The 20,797-nt window shown below is 38.9% G+C and overlaps 1 protein-coding gene across 4 annotated transcripts in view; it reads right to left on the minus strand.

Moving 5' to 3' along the window:
* LOC117412442 (plastin-3) overlaps window positions 1–20,797 on the minus strand; it is a 66,940-nt gene that overhangs the window by 14,039 nt on the left and 32,104 nt on the right. For 3 of the 4 annotated variants that reach the window (XM_034020882.3, XM_058989003.1, XM_034020883.3), the window contains exons 2-10: window positions 18,072–18,178; window positions 17,360–17,523; window positions 11,827–11,956; window positions 11,300–11,432; window positions 11,021–11,102; window positions 10,599–10,764; window positions 4,562–4,704; window positions 2,869–2,895; window positions 2,294–2,389 (exon numbers count right to left, since the gene is read on the minus strand). In XM_034020882.3, coding sequence (XP_033876773.1) covers window positions 2,294–2,389; window positions 2,869–2,895; window positions 4,562–4,704; window positions 10,599–10,764; window positions 11,021–11,102; window positions 11,300–11,432; window positions 11,827–11,956; window positions 17,360–17,523; window positions 18,072–18,132 — 1,002 coding nt within the window. In that variant the 5' untranslated portion in view covers window positions 18,133–18,178. The remainder of the gene's footprint in view (window positions 1–2,293; window positions 2,390–2,868; window positions 2,896–4,561; window positions 4,705–10,598; window positions 10,765–11,020; window positions 11,103–11,299; window positions 11,433–11,826; window positions 11,957–17,359; window positions 17,524–18,071; window positions 18,179–20,797) is intronic. The other variant, XM_034020884.3, reaches the window with a different exon arrangement.

Consider the following 20,797-nt stretch of genomic DNA (forward strand, 5'->3'; position numbering starts at 1 on the left):
AATGGATAGCTTCAGTCTTTCCCAAATGCGATGACAGTTTACTGTCTATAAGCCATTGACTACATGATTCTAATTCAGAGCTTAATATTTGCCAATTTCTTGTGGATCTTTACCTGATACTAATATAGCACTATCATCAGCATAAAGCAGAAGCTTGCATTTAACACTTATTGGCATGTCATTAATGTAACATAACAACAAAGGGCCTAAAATACTTCCCTGTGGTACTCCACAATAAATACTCAAACTTTGATTCAACACCATTGACATTGACTAACTGTTTCCTGTTGCTAAGATATGATTTGAACCATAAATCGACCCTGCACCCATTGCTTCTAGTTTCTCACAAAGAAATGTTCTGATCAGTAGTGTCAAAAGCCTTTAGTAGGTTAAGTGCCATGCCAGTATAGTTACCTTTGTCAATTTCAGATCTAATATAATCTGTAAGATGAGTAAGACATGTATCTGTAGAAAATCCACCTTTGAATCCTGACTGAAACTTACAAAATGTTTTGTTAACTATGAAATAACTTTCTAATCGAGTATACACTGATCTTTCTAATATATTGGATACTAATGAGAGAATACGAACAGGTTTGCGATACTTTTGTATAAAAAGGCGCTATATAAATGCAATAAATCTATCTATCTAAGTAGTCATATCCAGTCAGTCCCCCTAGCCTTCCTCAGCATGCATTTCACATTAGAGCTCAGCTCATTGTTTTTAAGGAAATGACTGCATGCATTACAATAGTTTAGAATAGCTTAGTGTGGGGGGGGCGGGGAGCATGGGGCCAGCAATAGAGTACAATAGGCAACTGTTTTAGTTAAAGCCAGCATTGAAATGACATGCAGTCTAGTGGATTAAACAAGAAGCACAGAAGTGAGTGAACCTGTTAACTCACTGCAATACATTCCTGCCCTCCGAACTCCAAGATGGCTATCTGTGTTTCAGAACGGTGCGTCTAAAGCACTGGCACGCGAGGCTTCACAAAGTGGGGTGTGTCAGTTTGTATGTTGAACACCCCCAGGGCTCATTCTCAACATTGAAACACAGTGTAGCACATTTAAACCATTGAAATAAACTACAAGAAAACTCAGAAGGGATACAGTGTAGCACATTTAAACCATTGAAATAAACTACAAGAAAACTCAGAAGGGATACAGTGTAGCACATTTAAACCATTGAAGAAATAAACTACAACAAAACTCAGAAGGGATACAGTGTAGCACATTTAAACCATTGAAATAAACTACAACAAAACCCAGAAGGGATACAGTGTAGCAGTTCTGTGCAGATGCATGCTTTACAGAAACTCAGCCAGCTCAGAACAGCATTTGGGCTTGCAGTTCTCTCAATTATTCTCATTCAGGTTGGATTACATAAAAAATATCCAAAGTATATTTTCTCCATCAGAAACAGGCTGAATAATTCCCATTATAAAATGGGTTGGGAGATATCTGCATCCTGATTGGCTGACAGGCATTCCAAGCCATTGAATTATTACAGTACAACCAACGGCTAAAAACAAGTCCCAGCAACTAAGACTTTTTACAAACGGATAGGATTATGCAGATTTAGACCGCAACAGTTCGGTAATGAACTGTGCTGTGTCGGTTTTTAATGATTGTTCAGCACAAACAAAAAATAATATGGACTGGAAAGCTGCACCTAAGACTGAAATAAACACAGTTTTAAAAACTTTCTTTGTTGAAGTGATAACATCACATAGCACACAATATTCAGTTAGCAGCTACACAAGCTTGCGTGCTGGCCTGAATCGTTTTTTTTTAAATTCTCCCACAGTGGTATGATCTATAAACCTAATTTTAGATACCCACTTTAAAAAAAACAAAAAGAGTCTTCATTTGTCCTGAAAACTTACACGCGACAACAAAAAGACAAGTCACAACATCACCCTGCTGTATCCCAAACAGGCTTAAACAAACTGAAGTCATCGGTACTCAGGACACATATCTCCCAACCCATTTTATAATGGAGTTTAAGAAGCTATTGGGCACCAGCTGAGATAGACAGGAAGTCCCAGAGTTACATCCTCTCTAAAAGTACTGTCATCAACTCATAAACAAAAGGCAGAAACAAACTCCCCTCCTCACCAAACAGTGCCACCTACTGCACAATCTGTCCAACTGTGTAACCAGCCATTTAATTTAGAAAACTACATTCCCTGGTACAGTCAACTTCACGAGACAAATACTGAAAATATTCAGATCATTTATTTAATTTATTATTTAAAAAAATGTGTTTATCTCTTACATAATATTGACTTACATTAAAGCCGGACATGTTGATGTCAATGCGAGCCTCATCCTCTTTAGTTCCTTTAGGTGCAATCTGATTCAGGAGGTGGAAATAGGCCTTTGAATCCTACAAGAATGGAAAAAAATTACTGACACAATGGCTTAGTCACAATACTCTGAATAGGAAACAAACACATGCAATTTGGGGTTTTGCCAACACAAATACAGACTTTCATGCAGGGAAACCTGAGGTTTTGTGAAATGGTTCTATTCCACTGCTGCAAGAAATGCATTGAACAAGCTTATTAAATCCTGTGAACTGAACTGGAATGCAAGACAATGCAAACACATTTAACTCCTTTGAGAGCGAGGCAATGCAAACAGACTAAACTATTAAGTTTCAACATGACAGGCTTAGCTTTCCGTTGTTAATGTGACAAGCGTCTTATTTTAAATACTCCTGGTTTGCAGTAGGTTTACTGTACAGTATTTGAACTAACATTCACATTACCTTATCTTTTTACCTTACACAAATTGATTATATGGAGTTGAAAATGTAAAGAAACAATGACAACAGCACGTATACAAGTATATAAATCAGTGTACCTTCACAGAGTTACTGAAGTCTGTCAGCTGGTGTACAATACAAGGTTAGATCCCAATCAGAAATAACAGTATGGATCCAAAGCAAGTGTTTTAAAAGAGCAGAAGAAAGCACAGAGAAGGAGGAATGTAGTGTGAAACATTTTATACAGTATGGTGATCAGCACAGAATAACATGGGGGGAAATGACCTTGCATAAAAGGCACATGGATAATACAGGTGAAGAGCTTTGAGGACAGCCAGTAAAATTATTTCACAAAGACTGCGACTGTCATAATGCGGTATGAAGCAAAAACAAAGTGTATATTTACAACTTCAGTAATTAGAAGCTAGGGCATTAGTAGAAAACATTCACATGCCTCACTTACTGCTTTATCAACAGCAAGCGTTTCTAAATCGAAATAATGACCTCATGTTCATGGGATGTGATGAGAGGCAGTGATCGCACAAAGAGTGCACTTGTACTTTTAGCACTGAAAGAGATAGCACTCAATGAGTACCCTGGTCAACAAGGTGACCCCTCGTAACTAGAGCCATTTCTGTTCACTTCAGAATTACAGCAATAGAATTATGAAAAAAGGAGAGAAAAAAAAATCTAAAATACCAGAAGGCAAAAATCCAGGTCACTATGAATAAAAACACCCCATAGCATGTGAAATATATTACAGCATGCTCACTCTGGATACTGATCCAAACATTCAAATCAATCCCCAGTGTGTGAAGACAGGGTACCAGACACAGCACACTCGTTTTCTGGGTTAGAAGCAAGTGCTCCCTTGCAGGAGTCGATCATGGCGGTTGCTCTGCCTGTCCCTCAGTGCTCCTGTTTATTTAGCATAAATGTTCAAAACAATCATACTAATGGTATTTATAAATTACACATCTGCAGCCGCAGGGCATTATCAAATTAAAATGCGGCGCTGTGTGGAACAGGTCTGCTGTGAATAGACCCTGCGCAAGAACACCGGCAGCAGGAAAGCAGCCGTGCAGCCTTGAAGGACTGTGCATTAAAACAAATCAGAGATGCTATGGACCCACACAGTGCTTAGAACGTCAGCTGACCACTTTGCATTTAAAAAAAAAACACACACACAGCAGAGCAATGAAACTGGGCAAGTGCAGGTGCGACATGGTGGAGGCTGGGAGCCACCTGGCAACATTGAAACAGGAGCATCTTAACAACTGCGCAAGGGAGCCAGGCCCAACTGCACAAGCAGTTCTACAGCTTTTAACATCATCACACCGGCAAGGTCCTAATCCCAAACGGCACTGCTTCGCGCAACACTGCCTGTTACAAAGCACCCCGTCAGACTCGTTGCACCTGGTGATTACCTGGGTATACAGAGGCACCATTGATGACCAGGGCAGTTTCATTGTACTAATGCTGTAGCAGCTGGCTAGACTATGGCCATCCTTCACTCATTGATAGAGTGTAATGCTCTTAACATCTGAACCTGGGGCTATCTACTGATGTTTTGAAATGTATTAATGCATTCCAGGCTTACCACTTTCTAGGCTAATCTGTTAGACAGCTTACTTTACAATTCTTTAGGCATAAATCAGACTTTATAGGAGCTTATCCCTCGGTTAGACACACAAATTCTCTGGCACAAGGTATTATTGTTTTTTTTTTTATTGTGACGCTGCACTGCGAGTCCTTGGTAGGCTCCTGGCTCCTGGGGGTATGCATGCTTACCTTGATGTCTGAGCTGAGGTTGTTAATCTTGTGCCAGCCTGCACTCTCCAGGTGGTAGTTGGCCCATCTCAGGAGCAGCTCTTCAGGGGACAGCTTGAGCAGATCCTCCAGACTCTCCCCATCTCGGAGCAGGGCCACCAGAGCTGAGGACACACACACCATCACTACACAGGACTGGACAGGGGTTTGAGAACACACACACACACCATCACTGCACAGGACTGGCCAGAGGCTTGACAACACACACACCATCACTACACAGAGCTGAGGACACACACACCATCACTACACAGGACTGGACAGGGGTTTGAGAACACACACACACACACACACACACCATCACAGCACAGGACTGGCCAGGGGCTTGGGAACACACACACCCACCATCACTACACAGGACTGGCCTGGGGCTTGCTTTCCCTTCTAATCAGTGGTTTGACGTATGCTCGTTTGGGATGGTTCGCATTAGCACAACAAAGACTTGTTCACTGGTACGGCCTTGTGTTCAAAATTGAGAATGGTTCAGCTCCATCATACTTGAGCTCAGTTTTAGTAAAATCTAATATCAGTTAGTGTTCCTAATTTAGCCATATCCTTTGATACCTCTGATAGATTAAGCACTGGCGATGCTGTTCTGAATGTTCATTTGATATCTGATAGATTAAGCACCGGCGATGCTAGTCTGAATGTTAATTTGATATATCTGATAGATTAAGCACTGGTGATGCTGTTCTGAATGTTCATTTGATATATCTGATAGATTAAGCACCGGCAATGCTGGTCTGAAAGTTCATTTGATATCTCTGATAGTTTAAGCACTGGTGATGCTGTTCTGAATGTTCCTTTATATCTGATAGATTAAGCACCGGCGATGCTGGTCTGAATGTTCATTTGATACCTCTGATAGATTAAGCACTGGTGATGCTGTTCTGAATGTTCATTTGATATCTCTGATAGATTAAGCACTGGTGATGCTGTTCTGAATGTTCATTTGATATCTCTGATAGATTAAGCACTAGTGATGCTGTTCTGAATGTTCCTTTATATCTGATAGATTAAGCACTGGTGATGCTGTTCTGAATGTTCATTTGATATCTCTGATAGATTAAGCACTGGTGATGCTGTTCTGAATGTTCCTTTATATCTGATAGATTAAGCACTGGCGATGCTGGTCTGAATGTTCATTTGATATCTCTGATAGATTAAGCACTGGTGATGCTGTTCTGAATGTTCATTTGATATCTCTGATAGATTAAGCACTGGTGATGCTGTTCTGAATGTTCATTTGATATCTCTGATAGATTAAGCACTAGTGATGCTGTTCTGAATGTTCCTTTATATCTGATAGATTAAGCACTGGTGATGCTGTTCTGAATGTTCATTTGATATCTCTGATAGATTAAGCACTGGTGATGCTGTTCTGAATGTTCATTTGATATCTCTGATAGATTAAGCACTGGTGATGCTGTTCTGAATGTTCATTTGATATCTCTGATAGATTAAGCACTGGTGATGCTGTTCTGAATGTTCCTTTATATCTGATAGATTAAGCACTGGTGATGCTGTTCTGAATGTTCATTTGATATCTCTGATAGATTAAGCACTGGTGATGCTGTTCTGAATGTTCATTTGATATATCTGATAGATTAAGCACTGGTGATGCTGTTCTGAATGTTCCTTTATATCTGATAGATTAAGCACTGGCGATGCTGGTCTGAATGTTCATTTGATATCTCTGATAGATTAAGCACTGGTGATGCTGTTCTGAATGTTCATTTGATATCTCTGATAGATTAAGCACTGGTGATGCTGTTCTGAATGTTCATTTGATATCTCTGATAGATTAAGCACTAGTGATGCTGTTCTGAATGTTCCTTTATATCTGATAGATTAAGCACTGGTGATGCTGTTCTGAATGTTCATTTGATATCTCTGATAGATTAAGCACTGGTGATGCTGTTCTGAATGTTCCTTTATATCTGATAGATTAAGCACTGGCAATGCTGGTCTGAATGTTCATTTGATATCTCTGATAGATTAAGCACTGGTGATGCTGTTCTGAATGTTCATTTGATATCTCTGATAGATTAAGCACTAGTGATGCTGTTCTGAATGTTCCTTTATATCTGATAGATTAAGCACTGGTGATGCTGTTCTGAATGTTCATTTGATATCTCTGATAGATTAAGCACTGGTGATGCTGTTCTGAATGTTCCTTTATATCTGATAGATTAAGCACTGGCAATGCTGGTCTGAATGTTCATTTGATATCTCTGATAGATTAAGCACTGGTGATGCTGTTCTGAATGTTCCTTTATATCTGATAGATTAAGCACTGGCAATGCTGGTCTGAATGTTCATTTGATACCTCTGATAGATTAAGCACTGGTGATGCTGTTCTGAATGTTCATTTGATATCTCTGATAGATTAAGCACCGGCGATGCTGGTCTGAATGTTCGTTTGATATCTCTGATATATTAAGCACTGGTGATGCTGTTCTGAATGTTCATTTGATATCTCTGATAGATTAAGCACTGGTGATGCTGTTCTGAAAGTTAATTTGATATCTCTGATAGATTAAGCACTGGTGATGCTGTTCTGAATGTTCATTTGATATATCTGATAGATTAAGCACTGGTGATGCTGTTCTGAATGTTCCTTTATATCTGATAGATTAAGCACTGGTGATGCTGTTCTGAATGTTCATTTGATATCTCTGATAGATTAAGCACTGGTGATGCTGTTCTGAATGTTCATTTGATATCTCTGATAGATTAAGCACCGGCGATGCTGGTCTGAATGTTCGTTTGATATCTCTGATAGATTAAGCACTGGTGATGCTGTTCTGAATGTTCATTTGATATCTCTGATAGATTAAGCACTGGTGATGCTGTTCTGAATGTTCGTTTGATATCTCTGATATATTAAGCACTGGTGATGCTGTTCTGAATGTTCATTTGATATATCTGATAGATTAAGCACTGGTGATGCTGTTCTGAATGTTCCTTTATATCTGATAGATTAAGCACTGGTGATGCTGTTCTGAATGTTCATTTGATATCTCTGATAGATTAAGCACCGGCGATGCTGTTCTGAATGTTCATTTGATATCTCTGATAGATTAAGCACTGGTGATGCTGTTCTGAATGTTCGTTTGATATCTCTGATAGATTAAGCACTGGTGATGCTGTTCTGAATGTTCATTTGATATCTCTGATAGATTAAGCACTGGTGATGCTGTTCTGAATGTTCATTTGATATCTCTGATAGATTAAGCACCGGCGATGCTGGACTGAATGTTCGTTTGATATCTCTGATAGATTAAGCACTGGTAATGCTGTTCTGAATGTTCATTTGATATCTCTGATAGATTAAGCACTGGTGATGCTGTTCTGAATGTTCATTTGATATCTCTGATAGATTAAGCACTGGTGATGCTGTTCTGAATGTTCATTTGATATCTCTGATAGATTAAGCACTGGTGATGCTGTTCTGAATGTTCCTTTATATCTGATAGATTAAGCACTGGCGATGCTGGTCTGAATGTTCCTTTATATCTGATAGATTAAGCACTGGCGATGCTGGTCTGAATGTTCATTTGATATATCTGATAGATTAAGCACTGGTGATGCTGTTCTGAATGTTCCTTTATATCTGATAGATTAAGCACTGGTGATGCTGTTCTGAAAGTTAATTTGATATCTCTGATAGATTAAGCACTGGTGATGCTGTTCTGAATGTTCATTTGATATCTCTGATAGATTAAGCACTGGTGATGCTGTTCTGAATGTTCCTTTATATCTGATAGATTAAGCACTGGTGATGCTGTTCTGAATGTTCGTTTGATATCTCTGATAGATTAAGCACTGGTGATGCTGTTCTGAATGTTCATTTGATATCTCTGATAGATTAAGCACCGGCGATGCTGTTCTGAATGTTCGTTTGATATCTCTGATAGATTAAGCACTGGTGATGCTGTTCTGAATGTTCCTTTATATCTGATAGATTAAGCACCGGCGATGCTGGTCTGAATGTTCGTTTGATATCTCAGATAGATTAAGCACTGGTGATGCTGGTCTGAATGTTCATTTGATATCTCTGATAGATTAAGCACTGGTGATGCTGTTCTGAATGTTCATTTGATATCTCTGATAGATTAAGCACTGGTGATGCTGTTCTGAATGTTCCTTTATATTTGATAGATTAAGCACTGGTGATGCTGTTCTGAATGTTCCTTTATATTTGATAGATTAAGCACCGGCGATGCTGGTCTGAATGTTCATTTGATATATCTGATAGATTAAGCACTGGTGATGCTGGTCTGAATGTTCATTTGATATCTCTGATAGATTAAGCACTGGTGATGCTGTTCTGAATGTTCCTTTATATCTGATAGATTAAGCACCGGCGATGCTGGTCTGAATGTTCGTTTGATATCTCAGATAGATTAAGCACTGGTGATGCTGGTCTGAATGTTCATTTGATATCTCTGATAGATTAAGCACTGGTGATGCTGTTCTGAATGTTCATTTGATATCTCTGATAGATTAAGCACTGGTGATGCTGTTCTGAATGTTCCTTTATATTTGATAGATTAAGCACTGGTGATGCTGTTCTGAATGTTCCTTTATATTTGATAGATTAAGCACCGGCGATGCTGGTCTGAATGTTCATTTGATATATCTGATAGATTAAGCACCGGCGATGCTGGTCTGAATGTTCGTTTGATATCTCAGATAGATTAAGCACCGGCGATGCTGGTCTGAATGTTCGTTTGATATCTCAGATAGATTAAGCACTGGTGATGCTGGTCTGAATGTTCATTTGATATCTCTGATAGATTAAGCACTGGTGATGCTGTTCTGAATGTTCCTTTATATCTGATAGATTAAGCACTGGTGATGCTGTTCTGAATGTTCCTTTATATCTGATAGATTAAGCACTGGTGATGCTGTTCTGAATGTTCCTTTATATCTGATAGATTAAGCACTGGTGATGCTGGTCTGAATGTTCGTTTGATATCTCTGATAGATTAAGCACCGGCGATGCTGTTCTGAATGTTCATTTGATATATCTGATAGATTAAGCACTGGCGATGCTGTTCTCGTACTCTTGTGCACTCCGCAGTTGTGTTTTTCGTAATGTTTTTAGATTCGGTGTTCTGCTGCTGAGCTGCTGATTGACTGACTTGTTTGTGCTCTTATGTCTGGACACCCTTGTAAACGACGCTTTGGTCTTAATGAGTACTATCCTGGTTAAATAAATAATAATGAATATGTATCAAAAGATCAAATTGCATTGAACCGTATTATTTTCAGAAAAAACAAACATAGTAAATAATGGTTTAGAGAAGACATTGGGGATATGTAAAATAACTAAGTTCTGACTCCTCTGCAGAAAAGGGTTTAAACTGGAACAAGAGAGAGCGATAGAGCACAGAAAAGGGTTTAAACTGGTAGAAGAGAGAGCAATGGAGCACAGAAAAGGGATTAACTGGTAGAAAAATAGATACCAAGAACAAGTAGATGGTAAGAAGTATCCTTTTAGCATACAGGGGCTAAACATGAACTGGCCCAGGGACTATATACAGTGCATTGGAAAAGCAGAAACAGTGGAGAAACGGGAATCTGAAAGCAATACATGTTTGATTCTCACTTCAAAAGAGGTTAGCTTTAATGCATTGTTATTGTGATCTAGAACATTACTAATATAGATGTATATATCATTTGTATATATTTGTTAACAGCTTGATATCGCAGTTCAGCTCTCTATTTCTCCTGGGTGGAGCTGATCACTCTGATTTCAGACAGACCTTGCAGCTTGACCTTCCTTCCTAAATCTCTAGTGTTCACAATGCACTTACCACAGTGCCAAGTTAGTGCCAAATTATTTTGAAAAACTAAACAGACTGATACTGTTACTTGTAGGAGCTCTCCCCTGTGAGTTTTCAAACATTTGGCTTTATTTAAAAAGTTTCTATTTGAATTTGTGCGTGTATCGAGGTAGACAGCTCCCTGAGCACTCCAGTTAACACACCTTCGTTCTTGCTGAGCTCAATGTCTGCAAACAGGCCAATCTTGATGATCTGCCACAGCAAGCCCAGCACTAGGTGAGGCTTCCCTTCACGCAGGTCCAGGGCTCCGATATTCACCACATGGCAGCCAATCGCAGAGGCGGAGTTCAGGGCCAGGTTCAGATTCTCCTACGGGAGAAAGAGGAGCACATTGCTGCTATGAGACTGCTTAGCTCCAGCATGTTTCAATTGTTTTCTTACACTGGGACCAAATGGAAACACAAACTTCATCTTTGATTTGTAGAACAAGTAAAACATTCAAACATCTGGATCTGAAACGCTTAATAACAGCAACAGAGTTAATGACACCAGCATTAGCATAAACTAAAGATATCCACCTATTGTACAGCCATTACCCCAACCTCCCTTCCAAACTGTGTTTCACCTGAATTGTGAACGGTGTCAGCTTCTTCTTGTTGATTGCTCTTTCATCAATCGTGTCGGCCACAGAGAGATTGATCATTTTACTGGAGCACAACGAAGGACAGCGTTAATGCACATAATACAAGATGCATATAACAAGACAGATTACAAATGTACAAATAACAAGGGGGTTCGTAATAATGGGAATAGAGCGAATGAGACCAAAGAAAATGCATTTTAGATAACCTTTAACCATTTAAGAAAAATACAGAGATACAGATTTCAGTGTTTTTATTCTCACCACAACACAATGCCATCACCGACAGCTTTAAACATGGAATTGGTGTTGGGGTTCATGGGAAGGACATGCTTGCAGTCTGGATCGTTCTCCAATGCCTTGTTTATCCAGTTGACAAAGGCGTATCGCTCCTCCTCTATTAAACAAGAACAGGAAAGCTGCATTGAAACAATGAGCAGAGTGGGGTGGGACTCGGGGGCAGCACGCCAGGGACACCCAGGCTCATCTGAGCAGACGGAGGCATGGGAGTGAACAAACACGTACCGTATGTATGTGAAATGAGTTAAACCTGTATGAGACGATTAGGACTTACAGGGCAGAGGAATTACAAAGAAACATTACCTAGAAAAACTAGATACAATAGAAGACGAAAAGCAAAAAAAAAAAAAAAAGATACCTGCACTAATTTCATATTTTCATTGACAACTGACATACCCTCCACATTAGGACTTATCGATCAGTGTGGTAAACAATCAGAATGGCTGTGCTTTAACTGTGTGAATCCCCTGTGTGTGGCAGAGTGGCTGTACCGGAGAAGGAGTGCTGCGTGCCCTCGCTGGACAGCTCCGAGGTGCCTCCGATGGCCAAGATCCCCTCCTTCCTGTTGATTGCCTTCCTGAAGCTCTTAGCGATGTCACTGCTCTTCAGCTCCTGGAAAATCTGGAACAAGTCATTCAATACGTTACTTTTATACCCAAGAGGTTTTTTTTCTTTTCTAAAACAAACACTGCAAATTAATATTCTAAATGTGGGCTCAAATTTAGACTCCGAGGTTAAAACACAAGGAGTTATGCTGTAAACAGGAAGTGCCAGTTTTTTTTTAAATTATTTATTTAACAATAACAAGATAACAGGCCTGCTGCATATTGACATGATCACACACAGCACAAGCTGCTAAATTATATTAGTTAGGCCTCATTAGAGGAGACGTCAAAACAAACAGTGGCTTGTGGACAGTAATGGCTGCTACCCACCAGATGCGTTTCGGCAAGCGAAACTGTGCAGCGATGCGACAAAATGAATAGAACCTATACTTTTAATAAGTATCTTTAACACCACAGACAATGCGGCAGCAGCACCAGGGAGACGTGAAATAAATAGGATTGAATCCTATTTTTTTTGCAATTTGTCACTCATCAACTAGGGCATTGAGCAATCAGAGAACAGCTTCAATGCACGTGGTCCAGCAGGGTGAAGCAGCATCCAAAATGATGGAGGAAACAATAATACTTGCTGTGGAAAAATACCCAGAGCTTTAATGACAAAGGTCTTCACAATTATTAAGATACAGATCTAGACTGGACTACTGTAACGCCCTGTGCTCACGGCTACAGCTTGTGCAGAATTCAGCTGCAAAGGTTCTCACCGGAACACAAAAGAGAACACATATATAACTCCTGTGCTGGCATCTCTGCACGGGCTTCCTGTGAAATATAGAATTGATTTTAAAATTCTATTGCTTACTTTTAAAGCACTAAATGGAATGGTACCAGATTACTCGTCAGAGTTATTGTCTCCCTATCGGTCAGCTGATAGTGGCCTGCTCTGCAGTCTGAGGGTAAGGCTTAGGAAGAAAGGCGAGGTTGCTTTTTGTGTTCGGGCTCCGTACTGTGGAACTCTCTGCCTGATCATATCAGATTCACCCACAGTGGCTACTTTTAAAACTTCTCTTTATAATTTAGCCTTCTGATTTTATTCTGTCCTCTGTTAGTGTTTTTATAATATCTGTCTTTGTAATTGTAAACTTGTTAACTTGTGTGATGTGCCTTGAACCTTGTGGCATGAAAGGTGCTCTAAAGATTATTATTATTAATATATGGGAGTCCATTTCGAAGGAACTGGATAAGCCTGGTATGTATGATTTATTGCCATATGTGTTGAAATACCGTAAAAGAATTTCCACATCACATTGACCAATATGTATCATCTTGATCATAGTTTTGTCAATCGCAATTATGAACAGTTGTATAGATCTGGCAGTTTTCAAACCTGTCGCATCGCCTCTGTGTCGCTTCTGGTGTGTGTGGTTGCGTCGCTGCGAAAGTATCTCGTCGGCAATTTTAAAAACACATCGCATCGCGTCTGGTGTATGGCAAGCTTAAACCATGACACCGAATTCCAGTCGTGCTGGATGGCTCATCTCCATGGTGAGGCGTGATGATGTCAGAAGCAGAGGTGCACTTGTGCCTGATTAGAGTTTCCTGTACGGTGCACACGAACACTGCCGGTGACAAAACATTTCAAGGAAGGTGCTGTGAAGCCTGACAACCGTAACAGATCTTTTACATGTGTGCGTTTCAAAAGTGGTGGTGGGGGGGGGGGGAGGGGGGGCAAGGACCCTTGGATATTTATAAATGTTTTAAATGTTGTTACTGTAGTTTGAACCATGCAATCAATGCATTGTATTATTTTACATAATCTATATTACACAAACAAAGTGGTATGGTCACTGTGGACTATACCATCTCATATCAATTACGCATTCAACCACACCACAAAGTCTCCTTCTCTTCTTGCATTGGCTCGTTTACCTGTTCTAAAATCATGAGAACGAGGCTCTTTTTCTATTATCCTATGATCCTGACTACTTAGATTCAGGAACCCTAAACCCTTGCTGAGATCCAGTCCCTAAAGATACACACCAGCATTCCTGACATGTGGAGTAAAGGAAAATCCATTACAGTGAACTCACTGGCTATTCAATATCCCATTACCACAGAAAGAGGGGAGAAAATAATAAAAAGTGCTTTCCTGTTGGTAATGTAAAACCTCAAGCGGAGTGCACGCTATGAATAAACAAACACTCTCTTCCAACCGCAGTGCCAGATTACTGTCTGTGTGCAGGGGTCGTGTTATATTTAGCTGTTTTTCTATTCTCTTTAAAAAGGAGAATACAGTATTTGTCCAGGAGCTTAAATTCTTTAAATATCCTGCCAGCATTGGCTGCAGTCCGACAGGATCAATTCCACACACTGCATTGTTACATTCTTTATCAAAACAAGACAGGATTATATAGCTTGCCTTGAATAAAAAATATACACTTGAGGACTTCGTCTCGTAGTAACTGCTACGTCCCTTACCAAGTGCCACTTGGGTATTTTTATGCAGGTTAAACAAACACAGTAATGAACTAAAACACATCTGCAGAGAAGTTGGGCGGACTGACAGTGCAGTGCACAGTCAGGATGCTGAAATTCCACCCACAGCCTTACAGAAGCACATTGCAAGCCAACACACTGTGTATTAAAAACAATTACAGGCTGCTTATCTGAGTTCTACAACTCAGCTTATTCAGTGAGCACCAGCACCATACACAACGGATTCAATACTGTGACTGTCAGAGGGAATATTAACATGAAGACCAATAACACACACATGGTAAATTCATACAGCCGTGAATCAAAGCCTTTCTCAAAATGTTTTGAATGTATTAGTTGTGATACAATATGATTAAGAGCAGGAGTTTGAGGTGAGCATAGCAGCTATCGGTCTGTCAGGTGCAAGGTCACTTTGCTCACACACTGTGACATTGGAAAACAAACTGCACCCTGTTATTTTTGTACAAGGTTGAAATACAGGTACTGAAGTCTTTGCTCAAAGTCTTCAAAGCAATTCAAAAGATTACTAAACATTCAGTGCATTGCCATACCTTCCCATATTATTTTATTCGTAGGTTGAAAGAACACATGCATTTTCATTTTAGAACAGAACATTTGGACAGCTTGAACCCAGATGATACAATCACCTCAGGAAGAACACGTTATGAAAACGGGTCCAAAAGGAAGTTATTGAAAAAGATTAAAACAGCGGCTTTCGCATTGCTTCCATATATTGCGTTGTAGAATCACTGTGTGTTGTCTACACACACCCTAATCTGAGAGCACAGGAGGAACAGCAATGCGCACAGGAGGAGAAGACTTTAGCTTGTGAAGTTGTAAGACAGCAAGGGTTTGGGTCAGAACACAGGGACACATTGAAGAGCCAGCGTGCAGGTACAACTCAGACACACATGCAGGCAATCAACTGAAACCTACTACTGAACCAACCAAGAACAAAAGGAAGACGCTGTTGCTGTAAATCAAGAGCAGAGACCAAACAATAAAACCTGCAGAAAAACAAAAAAGAGTTCAAATGAAAATGAATGACAGGCATAATAAAATAAAATACAAAACCAACAAATAACAGGAGCACAAAATTAAACACCTACTAGTTGTTTTATTTTTTTATTTTCAAAAAAAGTTTATTATTTTAGTATTTGTTAATTTACCCGCTGTGTAATTCTGTGGTACGGATGAGTGTCTAACAATGCACAATGCAATAGAGCAAGTATAGTTCTAGCCTGTCCCAGTGATCTTGCAGATAGAGGATTAGCATGCATGTTGTTCTCCTGTATGACAGATTCCTCTTCAGAGGGGGGTCTTTAGGAATGCTTCAGGCATCACACATAGTCATGAACCCTAGAGATGAGTGACAGAGCCACAGAGCACAGCGCTTCGGCTTACCAGGGGAGTGAGGAAGCTAAACCACTGGCATTGTTCAAAAGACACTTGATGACACTGGCCTGGGGAGTTTCTAATATTCTTTACTAGAGGCTGCTACCAGTTCTACATTTAAAATCAATAAATCAGGTGAACTGTGTCATCACACTGTCGGAAATGATCCCTTTCTGCTCAAAGCTTGCATCACATACTGTACATGATCACTTCAGTGTTATCAATGAAGTAACCCATGAGCTCTGATGAAAGTAGTGCTGGGACGAACACAGGATTTTCATGTTCTGATATTCGCTCAAATTAAATATTTGTTCGTTTTTCAAAAAGTAGTAAAAGCCATTATATTGCTCTAAACGCAGGCAGGGACAGCACAGCAGCAGGGGCAGGGGGCGTGGCCATGGCCCCTGTGTGTGTGCCTTTATTTACAGCAAGATGTAACACGTTAAAATAGAAAAATATCCCAGGAGTAAAGAATAAGTTGTGTGGGATTTACTTTACCCAGTGAACTACAAAACAAAGGATGCCAAATAGCAGCTCAAGTTAAACGTTGTTTTGTTTATTCCCAAAATAAATTAGTACATAAAGTTGACAACGCAGATTTATTTTTCTTTTTTTTTTTTCATTTCTTGCCATTGCCGTTTCTTCATAGTAAACAGTGGCCATCAACATGTTGTCATAAAGTAATAAAATGAGGTTTACTTGTGCCTTTTTGTAGTTGAACAAGCAAACGAAAACTGAGATTTAACTTTAAAAACACTTCAAATAAAACAAATGTGCAAATGGCGTTGTGAAGTGAAGGGGAAAAAACTCACCGTTTTGGTTCTCGTTTATTACATGCCACATAACAGAAAGTCACAACAATATTTATAACATGTTCGGTACTGTTTAAGCGAGGCACTTCTGTTCCATGAGATTCTGACTCGCTCTAAAGCAGCACAATGCATTTTTGTCCCAGATGGCTTTCCATAAGGGTGTGCGTGCATAATCTGGTTTGTTTACTTTTTTCTGTCTAAAACTTTAATAGAGGCTCAAGAGCTGCTGTGTTGATTCAGTGTTATATATATATATAAAATCTCACATATTACACAGAGCTCTTTTTCATTTACCATTTTTTTGAAACTGTTGCGCAAATTCTGGCAAGACGGTAAATAAGTGCAAGGTATTTTTGTCATTTGTAGCGAATACGAACATCTGATTTTTGTATCCAAATACATGTCAAAAAATATTGGTTTGAATATTTGTCCCAGCACTAGATGAGCGGGCACACGTGTATAATCCAAAGCGAGGACTCGGGAAACCCTTACATTCTTCCATCTGTAGGGAGCTGAAGGAACTGGAAAGTTGCAGTGCTTTATTATAAAACCCTTTCCCTCATGTAATCTCCACCCTATTAAAATGTAACTATCCCTTTCAGAAATATCTTCTTTATCTTGGATGTGTCTGACCCCACTGCATTAGTGGAACAGAAGAGATTCCCAGAAGCTGTATCATCTTGCCCCTGGGTGACCCAATTCCAGCACAGGGCACTATGCATGTGTGTTTAAATTGCATCTCGTTCTAGAATACTCACGGAAACGAACTCGTCGAAGCTGATCTTGCCATCTTTGTCTTTGTCTCCTTCCGTCATCAGCTTCTGAATGATCTCCCGGACTTTATAGCCTGGCATTGGAAGGTTAGCCTCTTTGAAAAGTTCCTGGAGCTCATAGTCACACACAAAGCCATTTCCATTGAGATCTGCAGTGAAACCCAACACAGTTAACAGTGTAGTACTGCCAAGCCTGTACCCTGCTTAGATGAAGATATTCTAAGATGCATTTACCCATGTAAAACAGTACCCAGATATGGTTCTCATGTTACCATGTTTTTTCTTCCATAACTATGTAAAGTACTCAACAGTAGAATATGTACAAATACTAAGAATTGTAAAATACTAAATGCTAGAATATGTACAAATGCAAAGAAAAATTCTTTCACAAATGTTTTTATGTTCTTTCTCAACATCTTCATTGAATTACTACACCACGCTGCCCTTATTCCCCATGGTGAGCAATTGACAGACCGTGCTTGGTGTATGGCCCCACAACCAAATGATATTCAACTACTTTTCATTGTCAGACCAAGGAGTTTCAGTTTGTGTTTGTACATCACAACCTGTCATTTCTATACCATGAGTGACCATGAAACACTCATCATGGTCAGCAATGCAGCATGGTTCACCCATGTCCAGAGCCACTCCGGTAAAGCACTTTATTAGTTCTGTATGTCAACAATGCAATGCTCACCAACTTTCTCGAAAGCCTCTCGGAGTTCTTCGAGCTCGTCCTTTGAGATCTTGCCCGCCATCTCCCTCAAAAGGTACTGTGATGTGTTTCCAAAACTGAGAGTGATCCTGTGGAGAATGAAGTGGAGACTGTGAGCAGCAAGAAGCAAAGCTTCACTCACTCTGCAGAGGCTGGCCTAATATTGGCTTTTCTTCCATTTACTTTTAAATCTTAAACTAAAAAAGTTCCCATTTGTATTACAATGCATGTACATGTAACAGAACATTTACAAGCACCACACATTCATTTAAAACTATGACAAACATTTCGGCACAGTGCTTTTATCAGGGTTAAAAAATATCAAAGGAAATCTCCATTGATGAGAATGTGGGGCTCGTTGCCTCTGTGCTAGCCATGCTGTACAGTGTCAATCTGAACTCATCCACTGTTGGGATACTCTGTGCACCTCTCTCCATGCAGTGCACTGCAGTGTGCGGGTTTGTGTTGTAGTGCACATCTATATTTTTTCCCCAACAAAAAGAGAAGAAATTGGATTGCAAGGCAATATAGGTCATCATCTAGGGCTGTACTGCAGTTTTCATGTCCCAAACAAACTTGATTTACAGCACAGAGAACACAAAGGAGCGCATTCAATATGCAAGTGAACCATGAAGAAAAACAACAGCCACTTTATTCTTTTGTCAATAGGTGTTCATGTTCTAAATGCTATAATCTTTGTTTAAATGGCAAACAGCCAGTTATATAAACTAAACATTTCCTCTATTCAACACACAGAAGATATGTACTATTTATTTCCAATTCATTATTGTTACACAGGATAATGTGTATAAATAAATATGAACTTTAATTACGTCATCTCTTAGTTCAACAAACCGGCTTATTAAATTAATTAAAAGCCCATCACTCTTTCAGACGAGCAAAGACTCAAGCTCCTGTAATGCAAACCCACGTGTTGACTGCTTCAATAAGCCCTATACCTAGGAACTCTCTCACAAACAACTACCTGCGATAGAAACGTAAATACAGGAGATGAGCCGGCATGACAGTGGCTGCCCTGATTCAACAGTGAAGCTCATACTAGTTCAACATGGTTCAGTGTGGTTGCTTATAGGGGCGTGAATTTCAAAATCAAACACATTTGAGAACACATGCACATATCCAATACCCACCTAGTTGTAGTCAGCACATTGTCAATTGCTTTACAACTTAATGAATCGCAAGTTCTTAGGTCACCCATAATAATTCCATCCAGTATATATTCCAAGCATAGCGTGTGCTGTATTTCATAATACAGTAGTTAGTTTGTGTTTGCCCACTGCATGCTGCTTTCATGTAGGTTACCACACAAGTCTACTACTCCACTGACTCCTGGCTGTCTCCACTGGGTATTTCACTCAGGCATGGAGGGACAGACACTCAGGAGGAATGAGTCCCAATTACTGCTCATTATCGACAGCTTCACAAATGCAAGTCAGCGGTGATCACATTCTGTATTTCTGTGGCCTTTAATGACATTTTCTTAACGTTTTGGCTTTACAAAAATAATTGTAGTCCAGCACTGCATCATTTGAATGTTAAAGTATGAATGGACCTTCAGGCTACATTTAGATAAGAAGCGAACCTCAGGGATGCCATGTTATGTTCAGACACTTGATTTCCTTATTAAAATCCATTCCAATTCCTTTTTAAAATCAATCTAATTTCCTTTTTAAAATCCATTCCAATTCCTTTTTAAAATCAATCTAATTTCCTTTTTAAAATCCATTCCATATTCTTATTAAAATCCATTCCAATTCCTTTTTAAAATCAATCTAATTTCCTTTTTAAAATCCATTCCAATTCCTTTTTAAAATCAATCTAATTTCCTTTTTAAAATCCATCCCAATTCCTTTTTAAAATCAATCTAATTTCCTTTTTAAAATCCATTCCAATTCCTTTTTAAAATCAATCTAATTTCCTTTTTAAAATCCATTCCAATTCCTTTTTAAAATCAATCTAATTTCCTTTTTTAAATCCATTCCAATTCCTTTTTTGAAATCAATTCCATTTATATTTATTTTTAAAAACAATTCAATTTCCTTTTTAAAATCAATTCCATTTATGCTCTTATTTGAAATAATTCTCTTCCATTTATCGTAATTACTATGTGCTCTTACTGGACTTTACTCATATATGCAAATAGTTTTACTATAAGTTAACTGCTCTCAGTCGAACTCGCTCTTAAATGTAATTACTTACTGTATTCTTTATTTTGCTGTTATTTGAATTTGATCTTCTTTGCTACTGATTTTTATTTTACTTTATAACTGCTCTTAACTGTAATGTGATATTCTGCAATTCGATATTGTATATTGTATAAATTATATTTTGTAATGTGATACTTTGTATTGTGATATTTAACAATTGTAAGTCACCCTGGATAAGGGTGTCTGCTAAGAAATACATAATAATAATAATAATAATAATAATAATAATAATAATAAATGTCAAAATCGAACCCTGACATTGATATCGATTATCGTTCTAACGACTATTATCGATCACTATCGAGTTAAAATGCTTTTGAAAAAATAAAAAACTTCACAGTAACAAGTTTAAAGGAACAAGTCCTCTTTTTATAGAGCATGATATAAAAAAACTAATTCAAACAAATTTGGATGTTTTAAGACATGTTTGATAAATACATTGGCATTTAAACAGAGCACTCTCCAATTTTCATATTCCTA

This window comes from Acipenser ruthenus, chromosome 16 (genome assembly GCF_902713425.1).
Source record: "Acipenser ruthenus chromosome 16, fAciRut3.2 maternal haplotype, whole genome shotgun sequence".
Lineage (NCBI taxonomy): Eukaryota > Metazoa > Chordata > Actinopteri > Acipenseriformes > Acipenseridae > Acipenser > Acipenser ruthenus.